The sequence below is a fragment of the Protopterus annectens genome, chromosome 13.part0 (genome assembly GCF_019279795.1).
Source record: "Protopterus annectens isolate FY-2018-M chromosome 13.part0, PAN1.0, whole genome shotgun sequence".
In the NCBI taxonomy this organism is placed as follows: Eukaryota; Metazoa; Chordata; order Ceratodontiformes; family Protopteridae; genus Protopterus; species Protopterus annectens.
Window position 1 is genome coordinate 796674587 of NC_056747.1, and position 23585 is coordinate 796698171.

The 23585-nt window shown below is 36.4% G+C and overlaps 1 protein-coding gene across 1 annotated transcript in view; it reads right to left on the reverse strand.

Annotated features, from left to right (window-relative positions):
• The window catches only part of LOC122787678, a 970705-nt gene extending 947334 nt beyond the window's left edge, over positions 1 to 23371 (reverse strand). The window contains exon 1 of the mRNA XM_044054524.1: positions 23301 to 23371. Within this exon, the coding sequence (XP_043910459.1) occupies positions 23301 to 23366 (66 nt within the window). The 5' untranslated portion in view covers positions 23367 to 23371. The remainder of the gene's footprint in view (positions 1 to 23300) is intronic.
• Positions 23372 to 23585: the final 214 nt, after the last annotated feature.

The window sequence follows — 23585 nt, forward strand, 5'->3', positions numbered from 1 at the left end:
CTGCTTATTTGTGCTTACACCTGCTAACTAGTGTCTTATTCATTATGACAGTACCACTTTGATTGAATGACATTTAGTTAAACATCTCATGCGATACTCTTATGTAGGTTTTACAGCAAAACAACATTTATTCTACATGGAAAATGATATGTGCTATTGTTGGACTCGAACCGTGAATGCCTGTTTATTAGGCAGATGCTCTAAACACTACACTATTGATGTTTATGCTGATTTCACATCTTTTTCTCTATTTGAATGATTTTGATGTGTAAGCTACGCTCGGCAGAGGGCAGCAACATGCAAACACACTGCGCTTTGCTTACACTTTCCATATTGCAGCAATACAAACGTAAAATAGGGACACAGGGAATCTAATTGTGAAAGTTCTAGGGACGGGCTCAATATTCCACTACGTGTTTGTGTGTTTACTACTTCTATTTTATTTCACTGTTCGTGGACACTCTTGTATGCTTAGCATACATTTCAGTATCCACGGACACTGAATTACTGACTTACTATTAGAGTCGGGCTCTAATAGTAAGCATAGTAGGTTGTGCAACTGTCAGAACATGTTTATGCCTCCGTAGAGAACTTGTACACGCCCCCTGTACTCGCACATGTTTCTTGTGCATGTTAAGGGTGCGGCAGCATGCCCTCATACATATTCATATGGCGCTGCTGCACCATCTGTAATGAGGACGCTCGGCGCAAGGCTAAAACCGTCCTTGCGCCAAGCTTCATGAATCCTGGGGAATATGTTTCATATTTTTCAATTAATCAGTGCATTGTCAAATGTTGGTTTATATAGACATTTAAAATAGTGTATCTTGTTTTTCTGTAATAACATCCAAATGAAAAAGGTGCAGTTCCACTTAGAAAACTGTGTTTCCCAACATGATGAGCTCTTTTCTTTATAGTCCAGTGCATAAACCAGTGTTGTTGTTACTGTTTAATGTGCAACCACAATAAGTCAGCTAAACATTGCAACAGTTTTATATTAGTGCAGCAAGACTAGGACAGCTTCTACATTCTGTTTTAGGGTTTGTAATTCCACACTAGTTCTAGAAAAACTACACTCCCAAGAGACCATCATTTAGCACCTTGCTTCTGCTTTCCTGAATTATTTTAAGGTGTTGTATTTTACTTCTGTGTTACTATACATTGTGGCAAAATCGCACAGCTGCAGTGTGGATTCTCTATATCAGGTATATCAGAATAAAATGTATTATCACAAGATAACACTATGATGCTAACAGTGTGTGACCTATCTTTTCTATCATTATTTGTTTTTATTTGACAGTACAGTGTCAAATGTAGGTGTGTACAAACATTTTAAAATGCAATATCTTGCTTCTCCATCATGATAACATGCAGAGCAAAATGTCACAGTTCAGGTATCTCAGAGCAGCATTTAAATCATAGAAGACTGTCTTTTGTCCTATTACAGTTCTCCTAGGTTTACATACCCCAGCTGAATAGTATCACATTTTCCTATAAAGAAAGGGGTTTTCCTCAACCAAAACGACAGCAGCAGCCAGGCAAAGGTGCAAATCCAACAATTCCAAAGAAGTAACACCAATAAAGCACGAGGAGAACACAAAATTGAAAGTTTGTAGTGTAGTTAAACTTTAATATTCACTATTTGTCACACAGATTTCATCAGAAACTGAATGACCACCACTCACTTTTAAATAAAAATTGACTAATCAATTTCATTTACCAATTGTTTTCAGCATCACATAGCTCCACAGAAAACATGTTGTTAAAGAATCAACATATTTTCAAGTTTAATTCACAACTGTTTTTCAAAAAAACACTTCATATTAACAACATCATTAAGACCAGGAGAAACATAAGAGGCAAGCCTAAGTTGCCATTCTGCCTCCCTCTTTTCAACCAAATTTCTGAAATTGCCTCCCCTTAAATCCTTTTGAACAACCTGTAAAATGGAGAAAGTATTTTTTTCCAATTTACACACTCACTAGAATGCTTATACAAAGCATTATTAGAATTTCTCTTTTTTATAGCATATTCATGTTCTTGAATTCTCTTCCTTAAAGCCCTAGTTGACATTCCTGTATTAAAAGCAGGACATGATGAGCAAAGGGCAATATATACAATACCCTAAGTGCCACAATCACATCTACCAGGAACATTTAAGGTCCTTTCTAAGTGTGTTAAAAAATGTGTGGGCCTCCATAAATAAATCTACAAAATCTTCATTGTTTGCATTTAAACATACCCACTCCTCCTCCAACAGGGGCTTTTTGCACCAGTCTATTGGATTCAAGCATTTGTTTAATACTTGAATTCCTTCTATAAACAAAAGAGGGACTATCCCCAAGAGCCTTGGCAATATCACTATTTCCTAAAATAATCTTCCAATTTTCACAAAGAATGTTACATATGACTTGATTATCTACAGTCATATCCAAACAAAACCTAGGGGCATCCCTCTTCTTTGACCCTCCAGCTGAGGTGGATTCCTTGTTGGAAAATCCATTAATTAAAATTGGTGGAAAATCTGCCTGTCTCCTAGAGATTACCTCATCTGCTGCTTTACTAAGCAATTCCTCAGGGTACTCCCTATCAATGAATAAGCCTTTTATAAAATCTAATTCATTGAGAAAATTAATGTTGTCCACTGTCATACGGGAAGCCCTAATAAATTGTCCACGTGGAATATTTTTCTTCATAAAATAGGGATGAGCACTTTTGAAGTGAACATAACTATTACAAAAAGTGTTCTTCCTATGAATAGCCCTTGAAAATTTAACATTAGTATAGTCCCAGTCTATACTCACATCTAAAAAGGATACTTTGGAGCCCTGTTCACCTATAACAAACTTTAAAAAAAGTTGTACTTTGGCTTAAACATTCTACAAACTGTTGAACATCACAATTCTTTTTTCTAGCAATAAAAAACTAATCATCTGCAAATCTCTTATAAAAAACAATAATTCCATAAAATGGGATTGTGGGCAATATTTCCAAATCCCACCAACCTAAAACTAGGTTTGCATAGGTAGGCCCAGCTGTGGCCCCATCGCAACTCCCTTCAATTGTTTATAAAAACAACTATTACACATAAAGTAGGAATTTTCCAACAAAGTGTCTAATAAACACGTGTAAACTGAGATGTCATGGTTACTAAGTGCACCATACTTGCCCATAAACCACCTCATGTATACATTGTCAACACCCTCTTCCTTCGGAATAAAGGTGAAAAGAGAAAAAACATCCACCATTAATAAAATCAAATCATTGCACAAATCACCTAAAGAAATTGAAAAAGACCTTAGTTGGTCTAAAAAAATCCCAGGAATTAGCTACAAAAGATGGTAATGTCTTTACATACGTTTTAAAAATGTGATCTAAATATAAAGAAATGCAATCTTTAAAACTACCAGAAGCAGAAATAATAGGTCTAAATGGGGGATTTGTGTGAGACTTGTGAAGTTTGGGAATCCCAAATAACACCCCTATCCTAGGATCTTCCACATATAAGAAATTAAACACCCCGTTACTAATTTCAACATTGATAAGTAACTTGTACAAAGTGTTAAAAATACACACATAACTTTAGTAATGTCTAATCTAACCACTTTCTTATACTCTGAAGGGTTAGATAACATGTTTTCAATACGAGTGTTGTAATCCTGGACATTTATCACAACCACCCCCCACCCGTGTCTGCTTTCATAAATCTCAAGTCAATCTTCTCAACCAATTCGTGCAAAGCCTTGTTCTCACTTGAACTCAAACTGTAATAAACATTATACTTTTTTTCTAACATTTCCTAATATCTTTTTCACAAAAATTATCAAACATTTTAACAGAGTGTGTGTGCTAAACTTGGGTTATAAGTAGATGGTTTAGCCAATATATTTCTACAACTAACATCTTGTAAAATATAACTCAAGTTCAGTTTTCGTGTATACATCTTAAGTTCAACCAAAGACTTGGCTACATTGGCTCTTCTACTTGGCTGAAAATTAAAGCCCAATTTTAAAATATTTTCATGGTCTTCTGACAATAAAAAGTCAGAAAAATTGAACACTGAAAATGTTACCATTTACAGAAAAGGAATGCCTTATTTCCGACACTTGCTCCTTCCCGTGCTGTGTGTCTGGTATCCTTTGCCCCTGCTCTGATTTCTGCTGCCTGCACGATGAAAACTGCCCTGTAAAAAAAACTTTTTTTATTGGGGTTAACTTACTATCAACCTCTGTTCCTGTGTTTCCTGGATTCGACATATTTTGTAAGTCATCTTGTTTCAAGCCAACACCTGCCACTGGAACATTTGTCTTCCGCCTCACCGCCTGCTGAGTGTTGTCACTTCCTTCTGTAATATTCATTGGTGTTAAGGTGGTATTGGAAATCTCTGCTGTTTCTACAGAACCTACTTCATAGACTCCACCATTTGAATTGCCATTACCACCTGGTGCTACCTTAAAATCGCTTCTAAAGTCTCTTCCAGAAATGACTGCACTGGTAACAAAGTCCTTGTAAGGATTTCCAGCTTGATAAACTGCTACATCCCTGGCTATCATTTTGGTTTTATGGGAAACAGCAGTTTTCTCATACTTCTCGGCATTGTCCAGAACTTGGGCGTACTCTGCTTTGATATCAGGACAATTTTTGATCATTTGATTTACTGCATTGTCCATATCAGCCAGACTACACCTTAGTTCATTAAGGCTGTTGACGTTGTTCTTAATTAATAATTTAAGGAACTCTTTACCTGCATTATCAAAAAAGCACACACTTTCCTTATAAAAGGTGCTGTCTGCTTTAACACCATTAGGCAGCTTGAAAAAATGGAGTGTGTTGTCCTTCGGATGAGACATTATAGGTCCCATCTGCTTTAGTTGGTGGTAGCTCAGATGGATATAAAAGATCCCACAGCATCTACTGAAAACGAGTAGAGGGGATTTCATGGATGTCCTGGCCAAATTTATTGTAGTAGTATAAATACCACCTAGGGTCTCCCTTAAACAGAGCCTAGTAAGTTTAAGCTGGCCAGTCAATAAATAAATAAATAAAAATAGTTGCATTTATACTTTGCTTGGTTGAAAATATGCACTTTTTTCTTTTTTTGAATGTGGGGAAAAAGTGTGTCCCTTATATGTGTAGGAAAAGCTTATCATAATCTAGGGGTTATTACAGACAGAATGTTTATTTTACTTAATTTGGTGAATGGTGTATGATGATTTGTATGGGAGGAGGAAAAATAAAATCCTCATACTGTGACAAAAACAGGATTATCTTCCTAAAAAGAAAATTGCTCTACTAATATAATTCAGTTATAGGAAACAAACTGTCACAGGAAGCACAGTGAACATGTTAATTCAGGTGCTGCAAAGCAGAAACAGATATCTGTCAGTGTTCACCACATAGTTCTAGTTGCTAATGTGTGTGTGTATATATATATATATATATATATATATATATATATATATATATATATATATATATTCAAGCTAGAAATTTACAGAAGTGGAAAACAGTTGGCACCACTCACCATTCACACATAAAAATACCTATCTAACTCAAACAAGGCCATCTTTGTCTCTTTATTCAGACTTGTGCAGGGATAAACTGCCACTCATTCACTACCACTTACTACATACAATTTTATTGAAAGAAACAGTAACTGAGTGAACAGCCTATGGCTCACAAGAGGGAGGATAAATAATATAAAGGTTAATAGTTCATACTAAGTAAAATTAATTAGAAATATAAATAAGATCCTTAAAACAAAACATCAAAAGTAAAAAATGTAAACCAAAGGTTCTGCTTGAAAAATATATACTTGGCATCTGTCATGACACAATTTGTTCAATAAAAACAATACCCAAACTCAATAGGTGCAAAAATTACAGAAAAAATTGCAGATATGCATTCAGTACAGCTTACAACTTACAGTCCTTTTTGAAAGAAACTGCCAATCAGAAAACAGATAGCTTATTGAATTGGAAATGAAAATATCAACAATGATGAACTCAATATCCCAATACTTTGTTAGTAAGGAATATTGAGTTCAAGCAATGGTGACTTCAATATCCCTCACTAACAAAGCATATTAACTGAATAGTCCTCACTAACAATGTTTAAAATAAATTAAAATAGTTTTCACTTGAGACCAACAAAAGCAAAAATAAAACAAGGAATGTTCTTGAAAAACAATACTCCTGGTCAGTCAGGACTTAGTATTTTGCCCATAAAAAGACAAATAACTTCAATACATGAAAATTTAGGAAGCAAGGATGAACACCCAGAAAAGTTGCAACTTATTTATTACTAACCGATACACATAAACTTTATTAAGAGAAACATCCAGTGAAAGGACAGCTGGTGAATATGAAGTAGGAGGATCCATCCATCTTCTACTCCTTTTTTGATTTTTGAACATGGGGTTGGGGTGTCACTTCAACAGTACAATCATCTCGAGCCAAGGTTTACACCACCAGTTGGCTAGCCCTGACATGGTATTTCATCCATACCACTCACCCATACACACACGCGTGCCTATGGGCAATTTAGACTGTCCAATCCACCTACTGCAGGTCTTTGGAATGTGGTTGGAAACCAGAGCATCTGGAGGAAACCCATGCAACCACCAGAAGGACATGCAGACTCCGCACATAAGGTACCCCAACCGAGAATCAAACAGGAGAATCTCTTGCTGTGAGGCAACAATGCTAACCACTGCACCACCGCAGCCGCCCAAGTACATACAATATGAATTGTAAACAATACAGAAGTTAGTAGTACCCCTAGCTGAATACAATTAGAAGAAATTGAGAAACAATTCTTTAATAAAGCAATAATAAAAATAAATAAATATAAGGCTTTGTTTGACAAATCCCATTCCCAACTTACTACAGCTTATCACTTTGTTGTTGCTTTCTGGAACCATTTTAAAATGCTGTGTGTTAGACCTATGTTCTTTTAAAGTTCAATGCAAAATGTCACAGCTCCACTTGAATCCATCCTATCATGTATCTCAAACTTGGGCTTATTAAAAAGCAATAACACATTGTTGCTAACAGTGTACATATTTTTTAATCAACAACCCAGTATCAAATATTAGTTTGTAGAGACATTCAAAATGCTGTATCTTGATTTTCTATCAAGGTAATATGCCAATGTAAATGCAACAGTTTTGGTATTGCATAATAGTGCACATTACCACAAAATGCTGCTATGTTGCTAAGTGTGTGTTTGATCTGTTTTTCCCCATCATGACAAAATGCAAAGCACAATGTTACAGATCTACAAGGAAAATGTATATCTCACATTTTTAGTTCAACAGTACATTGTTGAAAGTGGGTTTCCATTACGTATTTTAAAATATTGGGTTGTCTTATTTTCCCACTATGATGAGATGCAAAACACACTGTCACACTTCCACATGGTCAGTACCAAATGTTGCTGCCTACACTCATTTTGAACAAATGTGTGCTACTATAAAATACAATGCAGCATTCATCCATACACAAAATGAGGCATTTATGCATAGATGATAATCAGCTACAGTTATCCCTGCTCCCAGAGTAATTTCCTGTCGGTATCATGGACCAGCACTTCCCTACAACTTCTCTAGCCAGCCTGATTGAGATGAGTATCTTGAGACAGTGCAAGAATTGCCTCATGCTGTCTGATGATCATCTGTTACTCAAACAGCATAACACAGTGTGTGAGAGATGTACATATATAATATTCTTGGGGGCAAAATTCTCACTTACAGTAAGCTTAGACACCAAACTTGTCAGCAGTACACCACATGTCTCACCTTTCAAAGGCCTTCACATTACAGATGATCCATAATATGCAGAGGTTCTAAAGATTATCTTGCCAAACCTCACAGACCTCCAAAATACAATACAAACAGAAATCACACACAGCATATTAAGCCTGCCTCCTCACATAGCACAAGGAGTCCCAAAGTCACAGATGCTGAGCCCATAAGGCAGGCATTGACCCAAACAAACATTCTTGTTATAGGTGATTCCATTGTAAGATATGCTGATGTGCCTCTTACCACTATCAGCAAGGAAAGAGTAACAGTTAGTTGCTTGTGTGATGGCAGGATCCATCGGATAATGCATGCACGCAAGTCCTTGAACAACAAGTTCCAGTATGACTCTGTCATAGTTCATGCCAGTGTCAATGGCTTGATGTGTACCTCCCTGGACTGCATGAAGAGAGACATGATGGAGCTCTCAGACTATGTGTCCAAGGCAGGTATGTGCCTAGCACTGAGCAGCATTCTGCTGTCTCCAAGGATGATGCCACAATATGAGCAAAAAATAATTGACTTCAATAATTGGCTTGGTTTTTGGGGTCATTCAAAGGGGGTTCAATATTTGTCAGCCTGGAAGGATATAATCGACAGACCACGCACTTCACCAGGGATGGCCTGCATCAGTCCCCTATAGGGTTTTGATTATTGGCAAAGATATTGCCCACCCCACCATGGTGCCTTTATTAGGCAATGCTAACCTGATAAACCTACCAACATAACAAAACAAGCAAAGAAAAGTATAAAGGTGTTACTGATCAATGCTAGGAGCCTGAACAAGAAACTCCATTCCCTACAAGCCCTTCTCACGCTTGAAGACATTGACAATCTGTGTAGTGACTGATACATAGTTTAAAATAGAGGACAGCATTCTGGTTGTGCAGGCCTATATTAACTTCCACACGTTTATAGCAGCTACTGTGCAGGAGGGAAAAATGTGAAGGTGTTTCAATCTACATCCAGAAGAGACTTGTATTACGACTGGTAAAGCAGCATGATGCACTAGTGTTTCTTCTAGTCCAAATAACCATCAAAAAGGTCCTATACCATATATTACCTAGCTGTAGAACTCCCTCTATGACAAAAGAAAAGTCACAATGCTTATCTACAGGAACTAGAATCACTCAATATTAAAAACAATACCATTTTCCTAGGTGATCTAAACTATCCAACTACAGACTGGGAAACCTACACTACCACTAGTGCACAAGCACAGAGATTCCTGGATTTTGTCAATACAAATGCCCTGAAACAATCAGTCAGAGTACTCACTAGGGGGAACAACATAATGGATAGCATCCTTACTAATATGGGAGCATATTGCCCCATCCATTGCATATCTTCACCACTTGTTAGGTCTGACCATAAAGCAGTCTCCTTTGAAATAAAACTTAAACCAGAGACCCTTTCACCCAAGGTACCTTTAGAAAATGTTTAAAACAAATAACCTACTCCTAAGTGATACATTGGCAAGCTTCAAGTTCCCACCAAACCCAGTTAACTCCACTGAATACACAGAAATGTACACCAATACACTATACCAGCATGTAAACAGTTGCATAGCTGAAGCTGCATCTTACAGGGACATGTGCAGGGCAAACCACAGAAACAAATCCATATGGTGGAACTATAATATCAACAAGCTGAGGTTCTAAATATTATCTTGCCAAAGAATTTGAACCAAAAGTAAGAAGAATAACCCCAGAATGTAGTACCCTTGTAAATGAAATAAACAACTCAGGAGCTTAATAAAATCCACCAAAGCCAAGTCTAAAATAGCTATCCAAGCCAAATACAATCACAAGGCATTTTAGTTATGTGCATAATCTCAAAAGTACAACACAGCAATGCACTGAGCAGATTCTGAACGATTTTTACCTACACTGATGCTGAAGATATAATGAACCTACTGGGCGATAAATTTAGCTCTAACTTTACCCTTTCCTAAGTCTGTTCTTCAAGATATACCTGAAACTGGCTTACCTCCAGCCATCACGCAAGATCAAGCCCTAAAAGTGATATCAAAAGCTAAAAATACTGCATCAACGGATCCTGACAATATCCATGGATGCATCTCTAATTGAATGAAGCATGATTTAGCCACACCCCTAACAAGGCTGTTCAATCTTGGCCTCCATACAGGTTTTGTATCATGTGAATGGAGAACAGTTACAGTCATTTCCCTACATAAGGCATGATCTTCCATAAATCCAGGCAGTTGCAGACCCATAAGTCTGTCCAGCCTCGTATGCAAAGCCATGGGAAGGTTTATCATGCAATTAATCCATCAGGACATAGGGAACCTCCAGACACTGGACCTATCTTAGTTTGGATTCATAAGGGGCAAGTCATGTTTAGTCAACCTGGTGATTTTTTTTGAAAATGTCACCAAAGCAATGGATGAAGGAAAAACAGTACACACCACATATCTTGACCTGGCCAATACTTTTGACACAATTCCTGACTCAGGCATAGTAAAAAAAAACTAAATAAACAAGGAATAAAGCTCTATGTCATCCATTAGAGTTTCAACTGGGTCACAGATAGGACTCAGATAATCAAAACAGGGGAAGTTACCTCTACAAAGAGACCAGTCATCAGTGAAGTTCCCCACGGTTCTGTGCTGGAACCTCTCCTGTCTTGCATCTACTTTTCTGAAGTTAAAGTCAATACCAAAGGACTCTGTCTGACTGTTTGCAGATGACTGCAAGCTAGGAACAGTCATTGAATTCTCAAATGACTTAGCTATCCTGCAGGAAAATTTGTCTCAAATAAAATCATGGACTGAAACTAAATGCCAAAAAATGTATTATTGTATCATTTGGGAAGTCATTTACCCCAGAGAACTACTACAATAAACCTTAGGAATTTATCCAATTGTTTGGGATTTGGGAACTTATGTGGACATTCATCTTAGTTTTGACTAACATGCGTCTATTATTGTAAGAAAGTCCTTTGATATTGTACAGCTTGTCAACAAAGGGATTGTATCTAGATATAGGGATATCATTGTCTCCCTTTACTCAGTCCTCATTAGGTCAGTCGTTGAGTATAATGACCCCTTTGGCATGTATTTGTCCAGACACTTGCAACAACTGGAATGCCCACAGAGATATCTTACTAAAAGGATACAATGCCTAAACAGCATATCCTACATGGACCGACTCAAATCCCTGTCATTATACTTGGTTACCTACAGACTGCTAAGAGGTGAGCTATGTCTGGCATACAAGGCATCCTCCAACCTATTACTGATGGATTTATTGCACATCAGCAAGTAAAATGGCATCAGAAATGCTTGGTCTAGGGATCTAAGCCGTTTCTGCAACATTAACAGAATGGTTTGGAGGAAAGGGTATATCTCACAGAGAATACTGCTGCTATGGAACAGACTCCCACATAAAACAAAGTTCAACCCTGTCCATTTCCAAACCCAACTTATATCTATGGATAAGAAACAGAAAATTTACCCCAGGACTGCCTCCTGTACTACTAATGGTCAGATGCAACTCCTAAATGCTTTTCCTATGAATGGGTCCCCTCAAATGATCTATGGTATGATCCCAGTTATTCTCGTTAGGGGCATTAATAATTATTGACCATGGGATGGGTAAGGCCAGTCTATAATCAAATGAGATAGGTTATTTTGAGCACAAAAAGGGAAATTGTCTAGGATTAAAATGGTCCACAAGGCCAGCTAACCTAGTACTTACCTATGAACCTATAAAACCACAGTATTTTGAAAGAGAATAAACAACTTGTTAGGGAACAAAGTATAACTTCCAAACATAACCCATTGAGTTCTCATAATCATACTGAGAATGTATTCAGAGAATATATTTCTACCATTACAGACAACCTCAAAAGTAACCTGTTGCAGCATCAACCACTCAACTGCAAGTTCATCTTCTTACCTGTTGTACTTGTATTAATTCACAGGCTGCTTGCTCAAGTCCAATGTCTCGCCGACACGTAGCAAAGGCATTCAAAATAATAAGTAGAAGTCTCAAAGAAAAAATGTGTCAGCAATGTGGAGATGAAAAAAAGTAATTCCCATGTTCAAAGGGAGTGAAGCAGAGAAGCTCAAAAGGTTAAAAAATACATGCATATAACCATCTTGAGTCTTGCATCAAAGCTGTTTGCAAGGGTGGCCTAGCTCCAACTGGTAAACCACATATCAAATCAGAGCTTGCTCACAAATAAACTGCATGGATTCAGAGCTACACTACACTGTTTACTAAACTAATTAATCTACCACCACAGCTTGCAACAAAAGCCTGATATATATATATATATATATATATATATATATATATAGTTGATCAAGTTTTCAGAAACTCGAAATCGAAATTCACATGGTTGAGACCATATGATCAAGTTTTTGAAAACACAAAGCTTTTGAATGGAGATTGCCGTATAGTGAGGATCGGGAAATGTACCCTTTTCCCCACTATAGTGTGATCAAAGAGTTGGTATATATAATTTGCAGAGGGTGTTGGTGGCACAGCCATGCACGCCTGCAAAAACATACAAAAATGTAGATTTTTGTGTTTTTTGTGTTATTTTTTTGAAGTTTGAGTTTGAAGAAACTCAATTATATGGTTTCACCCATATGAATTTCAGGTTTCTGAAAACTCGATCTTCTGACATAGACCCATATATATAAATATATGTATATAGGTAGGTAGATAAAGATAGCTAGATAGCATGTGTATCAACACTGCTGTTCATACTCTACTAAAACACAAGCTACATGAGGTAGGTTGAAGTCATAATGTATTCTGAGGGTTCAGGATCGAACTCTCAGAGTAAATACACACAAAAGGTTGACACATTGAGAATACATATCTCACCTACATGTGCTCCAAGGATCAATCCTACCTAAAGTATCTCTCTGCTTTCCCTGATTTTGCAGGGTTTTTTCCCTATTATTCCTGTCCTGCCTCTTGTAAAATATTTGATTTTCTGGTAAATCACTGTAATAATAATCCCAGAAATTAGAGTTTCACAAATGTGTTCAGAAAATTCATACTGATGCAAAACAACTTGTTGTTCTATAAACTTAAATGGCTTGGGGGTAATATTTAAAAATATTGTTCCTACTTTTGAGCCTTTATTTCCCATTGTTTTGATTTTCACCAACAGACTGCATGAATATGTGCCAGGCATACAACTAATACAATATGTTGACGGATCCACTCTAATCCACTGTTCTGACCTCTAGAAACGTTACTGGTTAAAGTGCAAAACTGTCTAAATACCATACCTATCTGGATCAAGACTGGTACACTCTTGTTAAATGAGGAAAAGACGAAATTAACATATATTTTTTGTAAAGTTCCTCAAAGACATTCAATTACAATTGCCCTCCAAGGGAATAAACACATCATCAGACCTAACTAACAAGTCTACATTTGGTAGTATCATTGGGTTAACATTGATAACCACAGCAACTGCAGACCACAGTGAAGGATTAAAAAACACTGAGATTCTACAGAAGCAAACATTGTCTACCATATAGTGTAAAGATATTAGTGTACTACCCAAACTACAAAGTATTAGCAATGGGAAAATTAAACAGCATGTATCAAGGAAAATACATAACTTATTAATGGATTGCAATATTCATAGTAGACTCCCCCTCTTCGACACATCATTGTACAGCACTGAAAGACCTGGAATGGCCACCACTCTGATCCAAGATGTACTAACCTAAATTCTTTTTACTCACAACTTTGCTTTACAAAAACGTATGTCCATAGCTTGCAATCCTAATAAACCTACATAGACTCAGTAGAAGTCTTAGATAATCCAACAAGTATATATTTACTATGCAGAAAAGTCATCCAAAATCAGTGAGAAAGCCTCCTTTTACTTCCATTAATCAAACTGAAAAACTTTCACTTGGCATAATAACTCATCAATTCTTGGCTACATTCAAAGTAACCCTTAAATTATTACTCCTGAAACCCTCTTTATGCCTCAGGTGAGAAACTGCATAGCCTCTGAGGATACTTAGATACATTTACATAAAGTACTGAGTCTACTACAGGTGCTCACATGCTAGTAGCTCACTGCACACTTGCTTGTAGAGGTAAGTGCTCTAACTCACACTAGCCCAATCTTAGTTAACTACTTAGCCCTCCCAACACTTCACCCTATGAAACCAAATGGGCTGACTGGGTCCAATAGAGACAAACACCTTAGGGGACCTGTGCAGTTTTAAAGACCTAAAATAAAAAAAAAATCACCACTCATGAGTTTAATTGTGACTCCATATTAGCAACAGGGCACCATTATGAACAGTGTTTACTTTACTGGGGAACTAGTAGCACAGAATCATGGGTATGGATGCTTGCTGGGGGAAAGTAAACTACTGATACGAGTCATTTTATGGAGCTGGTAAGGTAGTTGTGTGTGTGTGTGTGTGTGTGTGTGTGTGTGTGTGTGTGTGTGTATGTGTGTGTGTGTGTGTAGTCTGCTCAGCATTCTAGTGTCCAGTGGTCTAAAAGCAGAATTGATTTTACCTACAAGCAGTAAATAAGTCTTTGCACCAGAAAATGCATATATATGTTTTAAGCCCAAATAGCAAACCCAGAAGTGCTGTCTAGGTAAGTTACTTGCTCAAAGACACAGAGTAGCACCAATTTGTTAAGCAACTTGCTCAGTGCCACACACTATGCAAATGGAGGTAGAAAGAGTCAAACCCTGTACAGTTGACTCTCTTGACTCTAGGAAGTAGTTCATTAAGAGCTTATAGCCTTAATTCTCCACACTAACTGCCAAACCTTGATTACTTCTTCATTTTCTAATAAATCCCTAACAGTTTTACAGTCAGTTAATAATATTAGTAATCAGAGTTTCTAGTTCTTCTTCTGACTAAAAACATGATGTAAATCTGAAGTTTTGTTAACTTTTTATGTGAACTATAGTAGTCTACCTCTTACTTGTCTCCAGTTTACAATAACATCTCTGATTTTGCTTCATATATTGCCCTGTTCCTTGTTATCTTATTTGATCTGGTAAATCACTAAGGATTACAGTCAGTCAATAATGCCATATATTACAGTTTCATAGCTCTGTGTGTTCAGAAAATGCATATTTATATGACATCTATTCTGTTAACTTTTTAAGTGAATTAGAGTTTTTTGTTACTGGATGTATGACCTCCCACCAGCAACCAGCTAAAAGCATTTTGTATTTGAGGCCCATGATACATTATTCTGAGAAACTCACAATAATACTTTGTACTGTTAGAGAGAAATGGTCCTGCTAATGCTAGGTACCACTGTTAGTTTTATGTAGCCATTTGGACACTCTGGTTTTGCCATACATTTCACACACTCATGTACACACACAGACACAAAAAGGTATATATATATATATATATATATTTATTTATTTGTGTGTGTGTGTGTGTGTGTGTGTGTACGTTTATATATATATATATATATATATATATATATATATATATATATACACACACACACACACACACACACATATATATATATATATATATATATATATATATATATATACACACACACACACACATATATATATATATATATATATATATATATATATATATATATATAGATCCCTATCAGTTGATCGAGTTTTCAGAAACTCAAAATTCATGTGGTCGAGACCATATGATCGAGTTTTTGAAAACTCAAAGCGTTTGAATGGAGATCAGTGTACAGCGAGGAATGGGAAATTTACCCTTTTCTTCACTGTAGTGCAATGTCAGAGTTGGTATATATAATTTTTCAGGGAATGAGGGGGTTGCAGGGGTGGCTTGCCCCCCTGCATAAACGTAAAAAAAAAGTATATTTTTGTGTTTTGTTTTTTTTTTGTTCGAGTTTTTAGAAACTTGATTATATGGTCTTGTCCGTATGGATTTTGGTTTCTGAAAATTAGATAATTTAGCATATATATATATATATATATATATATATATATATATATATATACAACATATAGCATTTTTTCAAGATGACAAACTCAGTATGAATCAGACTCATTTTATTTGTGTGCTGTTATGAAAAGAGAAGTAAAAATATTTTTATTTGCTGTAGCAAAAGATGCATATTTTACATGCTGTGAGAGGCATGCCCATATTTAAAATTCTTTTGTCTATTGTCTTTAAATAGTATTAGGCTGTTCAAAATAATATGAAATTTAGGTTATCAGGGGGTCTTATTCTGAAATTTCATAAGAGTGTCTTTAAACAGTATAGGGATGTTGTCATTTTAAGTTACTGTCTAAGTCACAGTAGCCTTTTGTAAACTGAGTATTGTCAATTCTTATAGCAATGTAACAAACATGTTGTCAACATGTGGTATTTCACTACATTTTTACACACTAACAAAATCAATTTGTTATGTTTCAGCCATAAATGCTAATGGTTATTGTCATATGACAGTTAGTCTTTTGGTGTTAGGGATTTAGCAGTTCATTGAATAAAAATCCCATTAGGTAATCTCTCCTCTTTTATGTTTCATTATGTGCTTTGTGTATTAACTGTATAACAGTGTTTTATATGTACATTATATTGACTACCTTAACTGTTTGCATATAGCTCCATCTGCCTTTGAGTCCAAGTCATACCTTAAAAAGGGTCAGTTTGGAATAGCCTGCCTACATGATTAATAAACTCTAAACAAGTAAAATAAATCTAAATTAATGAAGATCCCAGTTAGAATTACATGCATATGTTTCCTGATGGTATTATAAATGTCAGTATACAGTTGTCATATAGGTTTCTTGCACCCACTTAAGCCAGTCCTTGTATGCACCAGAGTTCCAAAATGTGGGCGCAGTTCAGATGCAGCACCTGATCTAGATTAATAGTCACATTCATATCTCCTGCAAGTGTTTTTGCTACTGTGGAACACCTCTGATTTTTTACATTTCCCAAGCTTCCTAGTTTATTTTGCTAGAGTAGCTGATGGAAGATTAAGAGCTAACATGTGCAAGTTGTATTAAATTCTTCTTCGTGAAAATATAAGCTGGATATTTTGGAAAGTGAGGGACCATTTCTAAAGACCAAGTAAATCTGAATACAAAATAGTTTTACATTGGCTATAAGTATTTACTTATGTGAAAAGAAATGAATATACTGTGTGAAAAGAAATGAATATACTGTGTGAAAAGTTAAAGTCCAAGGCTCTAGCCTTCAGGAGTTCCTACTAATTGTGTATTTCGGTAGAGGTTACCTTGTGAATTTTGACTGTAAAGGTTCACTTTAGATCATTTGTTGCCTTGTAACAGGTTGCTATGAGGATGCCAAATAAATGAAGTTGGTCTGTGAGCAGTAAGGGGCACCTGTTTGAGTTTTTGTGGTGGTACGGGAAAGCTTTATTATGGGTATCAATGGCCTGATTGTGAAGGGGCAGAGAGTTTCAGAAATTCAAAGCAAGAAGATTATTTGCACACACAAATCTTAATAAATATCAATAAATACCAAGTACAAGGGTCTAAATGATTTAGTGGACAGTCAAGTAAGATATAAAGTGTCTGTCTGGAATCATCATCTAAGAACATTCTGTAGTAGCTGAGAGTCAGAATGTTGCAAAAGTTACCCTAATTCATTTTCTTACAGGGCCATATTACTGTGAAGAAAGGAGAACTTAGCTAGTATAGAAGTTGATACCAGGTATGTAACTTTTACACATATTCTGTGTTTTCCTTTTCTTTTGCCCCACCAGTTAGCTACTGTGCCCATATCGTACCTTAGCAAGAAATGTAACTAGGATCGACCACTGATCACACTCAGTCAGTAATGTCAGGCTTTTGCATTTCATATTTCAAATGGTTCAGAAAATGTATGTTGATGCAAAACCTGTTCTTGTATTAACTTTTTAAGCGAATGAAGATAATATTTAAAAATGTCTATGATTCTGAACATTTGTTTTCTCATTATTTTTGCTTTTATCTAGAATTCTTCAGGAGAGAAGTTAAGCAGTATACTACAAATGCAGTATTAGCATTTCTAAACAAATGCTGGTACCATACGTCACACCTGCACTGAATTTCACAGAATGTCCATATTTTTCAGCAAATATTTTAGGCCTGTTCCTCATAAAATGTATGGTTTTCTGGCAAATCACTGACAATGGTAGGGCTGGGTGATGAGAGGGTTGAGGCTTGGGGTAGGGTAGGTCCCACAGTTACTAAGGCCATCCCTAAATCTGTACAGACTTACCAGAACCCTAACTCTAACCCTAAAACTCCCAGCCACTTCCAAACCTAATCCTTGCATCCTAAATCTAAAACTCCACTCCCCCTTCCTAACCCTGAAGTCTTCAATCACTCCCTAAACCTCCAACCCCTCCAAATCTAAACTCATGTCCTACACCCTAATCCTAAACTTTCCTTTTGCTCCCTAATCCTAAATTCCTTTCCTGCTCCCTAACTCTAAAGATCCTCTCACACTCTCTAACCCTCAAACAACAGTCCTGCCCCGGCTTCCTAAAACGAAGTCCCCTTTCGGATCACTGACCTTATCTATACTCCCTCCCCATGGCTGATGCAGTCACCTCAATCCTCAAATAATGTGCTCACTTAAGAAGCTGCAACTACTTACCCAAACTTATATTTGAGTTTGTGTGTGAGTGGCAGCCTGTATAAGCAACAAAACACTTGAGTTACTGGCTTCAAGACAGTGATCTTCAAGTGACTGGGACTCAAGTACTTGTAGGAGAACCTAAATTACATAAATACGGAGTTCATTTTATCATTAGCATATAATGTCCTTACCGGCAAATTACTGAATTCATTATATCATTAACATATAAGGTTCATTATATCATCAGCATACTGCAGTGTACTTAATATTCTGTGCAAAGTAGCAAGAAGCTTAATGTAGTATATTGGCTTTTGTATGTAAATTAGAAATAACTGTTAAGAAAGTAACATTCTGTACAACACAAAAAGTATGTTTAGCAGAGAAGATATTACTTTTGCATACCTATGCATTTGCCAGTTCAATCTACTAATGTATTAATGTTTTATTGTATCTAAAATCATTTCAACTGATGTCTTTGTAATGCAATCCTATAATTTAAATCTGACCGATATATTTACCCAGCACTATCATGTATTCATTGCTGGGAGCTTTTCTCTAATGTTGTAAAATACATGTATTTTCATGTTAGTGGAAAATTAAGCTTTTTCCCCCTATTAAAATGTCCACACACCTATTTCATTGATATACCGCTCCCCACCCCCATCTCAATCCCATTTGTAGGACACAACTGGGCAAATTAGGACTACTTTTCTGTACCTGGCCACAGGGTGCCTGTCTGTATCTGTCCTTAATAAGTTCACAAATCTTTGTTTGCATCTTTCCTGCACTGAAGCATCCTTGTGATGTTCCACAGTGTAATTAGCTCATGAGTAAGGCGTATAACTTCAGTTACTTTGTGCATTGTTTTTCCAAATCAAAAAACAAAACAAAAAATAAAAATAATCTGCAGCCTTTCGACATTTAATTAGTACCTATAAATGGCCAGCATTTTAAGTAAATATATGTAGTGGCAGCTGGTGACTTAAAATAAAAGGGGGGCTGCAGGAGACAGCTGAATGGGTGGGGTCAATGGGAAGGGGTGCGGCCAACTAGAAAGGAGTTCAAAACCACAAAAACTGTAACTTTAATTAAATACGCTGCCCTGGGTGCCAAACTGTCATTATGATAGGCTAATCAAGACAAAATGAAATATAGAAGAAAAAAAATTTCAATGCATTGGCTGCATGACAGTTTACTTAATATCACGATGGAAACAAAACGGTTGTGAGGCATGAAAAAATAAATTACTTCTTAAATACATTACTGGAATGCCAGTCAAAATCAAGTATAAGAAAAACAAGCAGCACTCAACTCAAACCACTTCTCCTTGCACTGCAGTTCTAATTATAATTTATATTCAGCTTTATAAAAGTACAAAGTAACATACTGAAAGTAGCAATCTCTGTGATACCCCCACTTGTACAAATGTTTCTTAGCCAAAAAGACCTGCTGCCTGACAACAATTATCTACTTGTTTCATGGGGAAAACATGATCAAAGTAAAAAATGAAAAGCAAACAGGAAACAAGCTCAAGATACATTGCTTAAAGGATTACCGCACAGGTTATGGACCACACATGATAGATTGGCATTCTATTTAGTTTACATGTAAAGCCTGCAAAGATGACTGCAAGTCTCCAACAAATGTAATGAGCTTCTTAAAATAACGTAACCCTGTCCTTTATTACAAATACTATCACATGCATTCAATACCCAAGGCTTATATGTTATCTAGTTATGTAAGTATTCTCTGCATGGCAACAACAGAAAGGCTTTCAATGTTAGCAATTCCTTAATAGTATGCTTATTAAAGCTTACTTGCATCTTACAATCTCAGACAAGCTTCCCTGATGGTCATTAAAGCATTGCTACTTAAACACAGAGCAAGCACTTACTGAATAATAATAAGCATAAATCAACAGTATAAAAATATGACAGAAACCAGAACATTCTGCAAAATCAAGGACAGATGAAAAGCCACTGTAGTACTTGTGTCTACCTTGGGTGGGGGATACTCTGCACACTTACACTGCATAACTGCTCATTGCCTGCTTGGACACATCCAGAGTCACTACATGGGGGAGTGGGGTGCAACAAGTATGTCACAATTTGAAATGTCTCTGGCTGAATGTGATGGCTTTGACACCTTTGCCATACCACTCAACCTCAGAGCAAGAAATCTGGACAAAGCCATACATAGAAGTGGGACAAAGGCCAAAAAATAAGGACAATTTTTTAATATTGCTCTTATAAACCTAGAAAGATAATAGAATAGTAGATCTTGCATTAGTATGGATTTTCTGAAGGGCATGAAATCGGAAACTCAAATGTCTGTCATTATTTTCTAACTTCAGTCTTTAATGATTTGCCACTAATTTGCCAGAAAACAACAATTTTATGAAAAATGAACCAAAAATGTGATGCAAAAATATAAAATAGTCACACAATACATACAGCTGGGAACCTGTCAAAGAAGGGACACTGTTTTAATATTAGTACTGCTAACTTGAGCAGCTGACAAAATAAAAGAATCTACATGCATTTCTGAAATAAAAGTAATATATAACTCTGATTATTAAAGTTATTTATTAATTGTAAACCCTCCATGTTTTCTTCCAAAATGGACATTTTGCAGAAGGTTTATTAGGGGAAGAGCAACATTTTGAACCAAAACTGGGGACAGTTGAGAGGTTTTGATATGCCTAATTCTATAAAGCAATTTATTTGCATGTCCCTCTCAACCTGTTAATGCAGGAAATTTAGACAAGGCCAAATATATTTGGGGAACATACAAACAGTACTAAGAATTGCTCTTGTATAAACTGAGACAGAATTACAGGTCTTGCTTTAGCATGCATTTTCTGAAGGTTATGAAGTCTGAAACTCAATGTCTGTCATTGTTTAGTGACTTAATTCCTAAATGATTTGCCAGAAAACCACAAATTTTATGAGGAGCAAACCAAAAATAAAAAGCAAAAATCTATTCATTCTGTGAAAATCCGACAGTTGAGAGGTATAGTTCAGCCGGGGCTGTCTTAGAGTTTGCCGCCCTTCTCCCTCACAAAGTCATGGTCAAATGGAGCCTCCCCCTGCAGCCATTCCAATGTCCCATTATTTGGCTATTTCTCCCCATTTACCATAAACACTAATGTGCATCCTGCTTTACTTCTATGATGATTTGGACTTCATTTGAAAGTTTTATTTTGCATTTTACAGCACAAACACTAAGAAATCTGCTAACAATGAAAACAGACTTAGCATTAAAACTTCTCTGCCCTGGAAACTCACATTCATTGAAACAGCATTGAAACCCACATTCAAAGAAAATACATTTGGCTAATGGCAGATAAAGATCACCTTTGGGCTATTTTCAAAAGATAGGCCCCTTGCACACAAAACATACATGTGTTCTATGATGCACCTTCCTGATTGTATTACATTATAATCCTTGTATAATACAGTACACTTGTTAGAGGGTGTTTTAAATTTATTGTTTTGAACATTTTTCCAGTAAACAATTAAACAAAATGCATGCACCAATAATGACAAAACTCCCCAGTTGAGGACATTTCCATCATAAAAGTCTACTCAAACTTCTACAATCCAACAGTATCAGTAAATATGCACAATCTCTGCAGAAGTAAAAGTAATCTAAATAATTCCACATTAAGAAGATATGCAACTAATGAAGAGGTTGCTGCTAGCAAACAACTTTATATTTTATTGTTTCATCTACTAATAAAGTTCTTGTTGCCCTTGAGGAATAAATTACCTATATTACATTAAAAAATAACCTAGTAATATTGCAATAGGGAATGGATGGCAAATAACGGACGGGTTCATAGTTGCTAGGTATCTTTGCCAAAGAGAACATTCTCAAGATGGCACCATCACCCCATTTGCAACACAGTACAATATCAGCAATGCATCTACATACTGTGGGAGTACAACCCACAACCTTTTGCATCAAAAGCAAGTACACTACCTGTTGCACTATTAACAATACAAGCAGACTCAGCATAAGCAGCATTAAACTTCTCTTCCCCTGAAGCTCTCAGCTCCTTGTAAAATCTGCTCAACACTCAGCTGTATCTCTCAAAACAGCAGCACAAGAAATCTGGAAAAAGCCAAAACGTATTGGGGAGGGACAAAAGCCCCAAAACCAGAGACACATTTTAAACACTGCTTGTATAATCCTGGAAAGTTGCTAGAATAAAATGCTGTGTTCCCACCATACATTTCACGCAGTCCGATATCATATGGCAATAATGCCATTTTACAATAAAACTTGGTTTTATTTCTGCTATAATGCCGCTTTCATGGGGGCTCACACTGTTCATTCCTCACCTTTTGTTTATGCATAATTTAATGAGTCATGTAGTATTACTAAAATTAAACGTCAACAATAAGGAGTGTGTGCCCATTTTACTAAAAACAGTATTTTACTACCCTAAATTGCCTGAATTTTTGTACAAATCAGATGTTTACAAAAAGTTGCATTGTACTATATTAAGAATATATATATTTAAACAAACAGTAATACTTAAAACGCAAATGACCCAAGAAATTCTGAAAGCAGTTGTTCGAAGTTTTGGACTACTACTGGAGCAACGTGCGGTGCTGGCGTTATCTGACAAATAAGCTGCTTTTATTTAAAAAGGCTACAGTTATAGCTAAAACACATAACTTCTAAAACACTCACAAGAAAAAAAGAGTAAGTTTATGAAGTCTTTTAAACTTGAACGGGCTTTTGGAAGTATACTGCCTCGCTTTGATTATTCTCCCTCTACCAATAGTCTACAGTTCTGCTGTCCTGTATTCTACTCTTTCCCAAATAGTATAATGAAATAGTTAATAGTTACACCCTGTATGCGGCGGGGGTCACCTCTTTCCAAGTTCACCCTGATGAGAAGACTACCTGGGAGCTTTCAAGCTGACTACGGGCAATTACAATCCAGTCCCCTGGTCTCGAAGTAGCTGCCATTTTTATTCTGGTGTAGTAGCCGTAGCTATGGAAACAGGGCTGCCGTTGTACTGCTGAATCAATTCAAACAGTATAATTATTAATATTTTGTTTTCTAGTTGCATAACACATATACATTCATCTATTGGGGGTGTTCTTCCTGACTTTACATTAACTTTTCTGTCTCCCTACTAAAATTTGAGATGTTATGACATAATGGTGAGGGTTACCGCTGTGTCA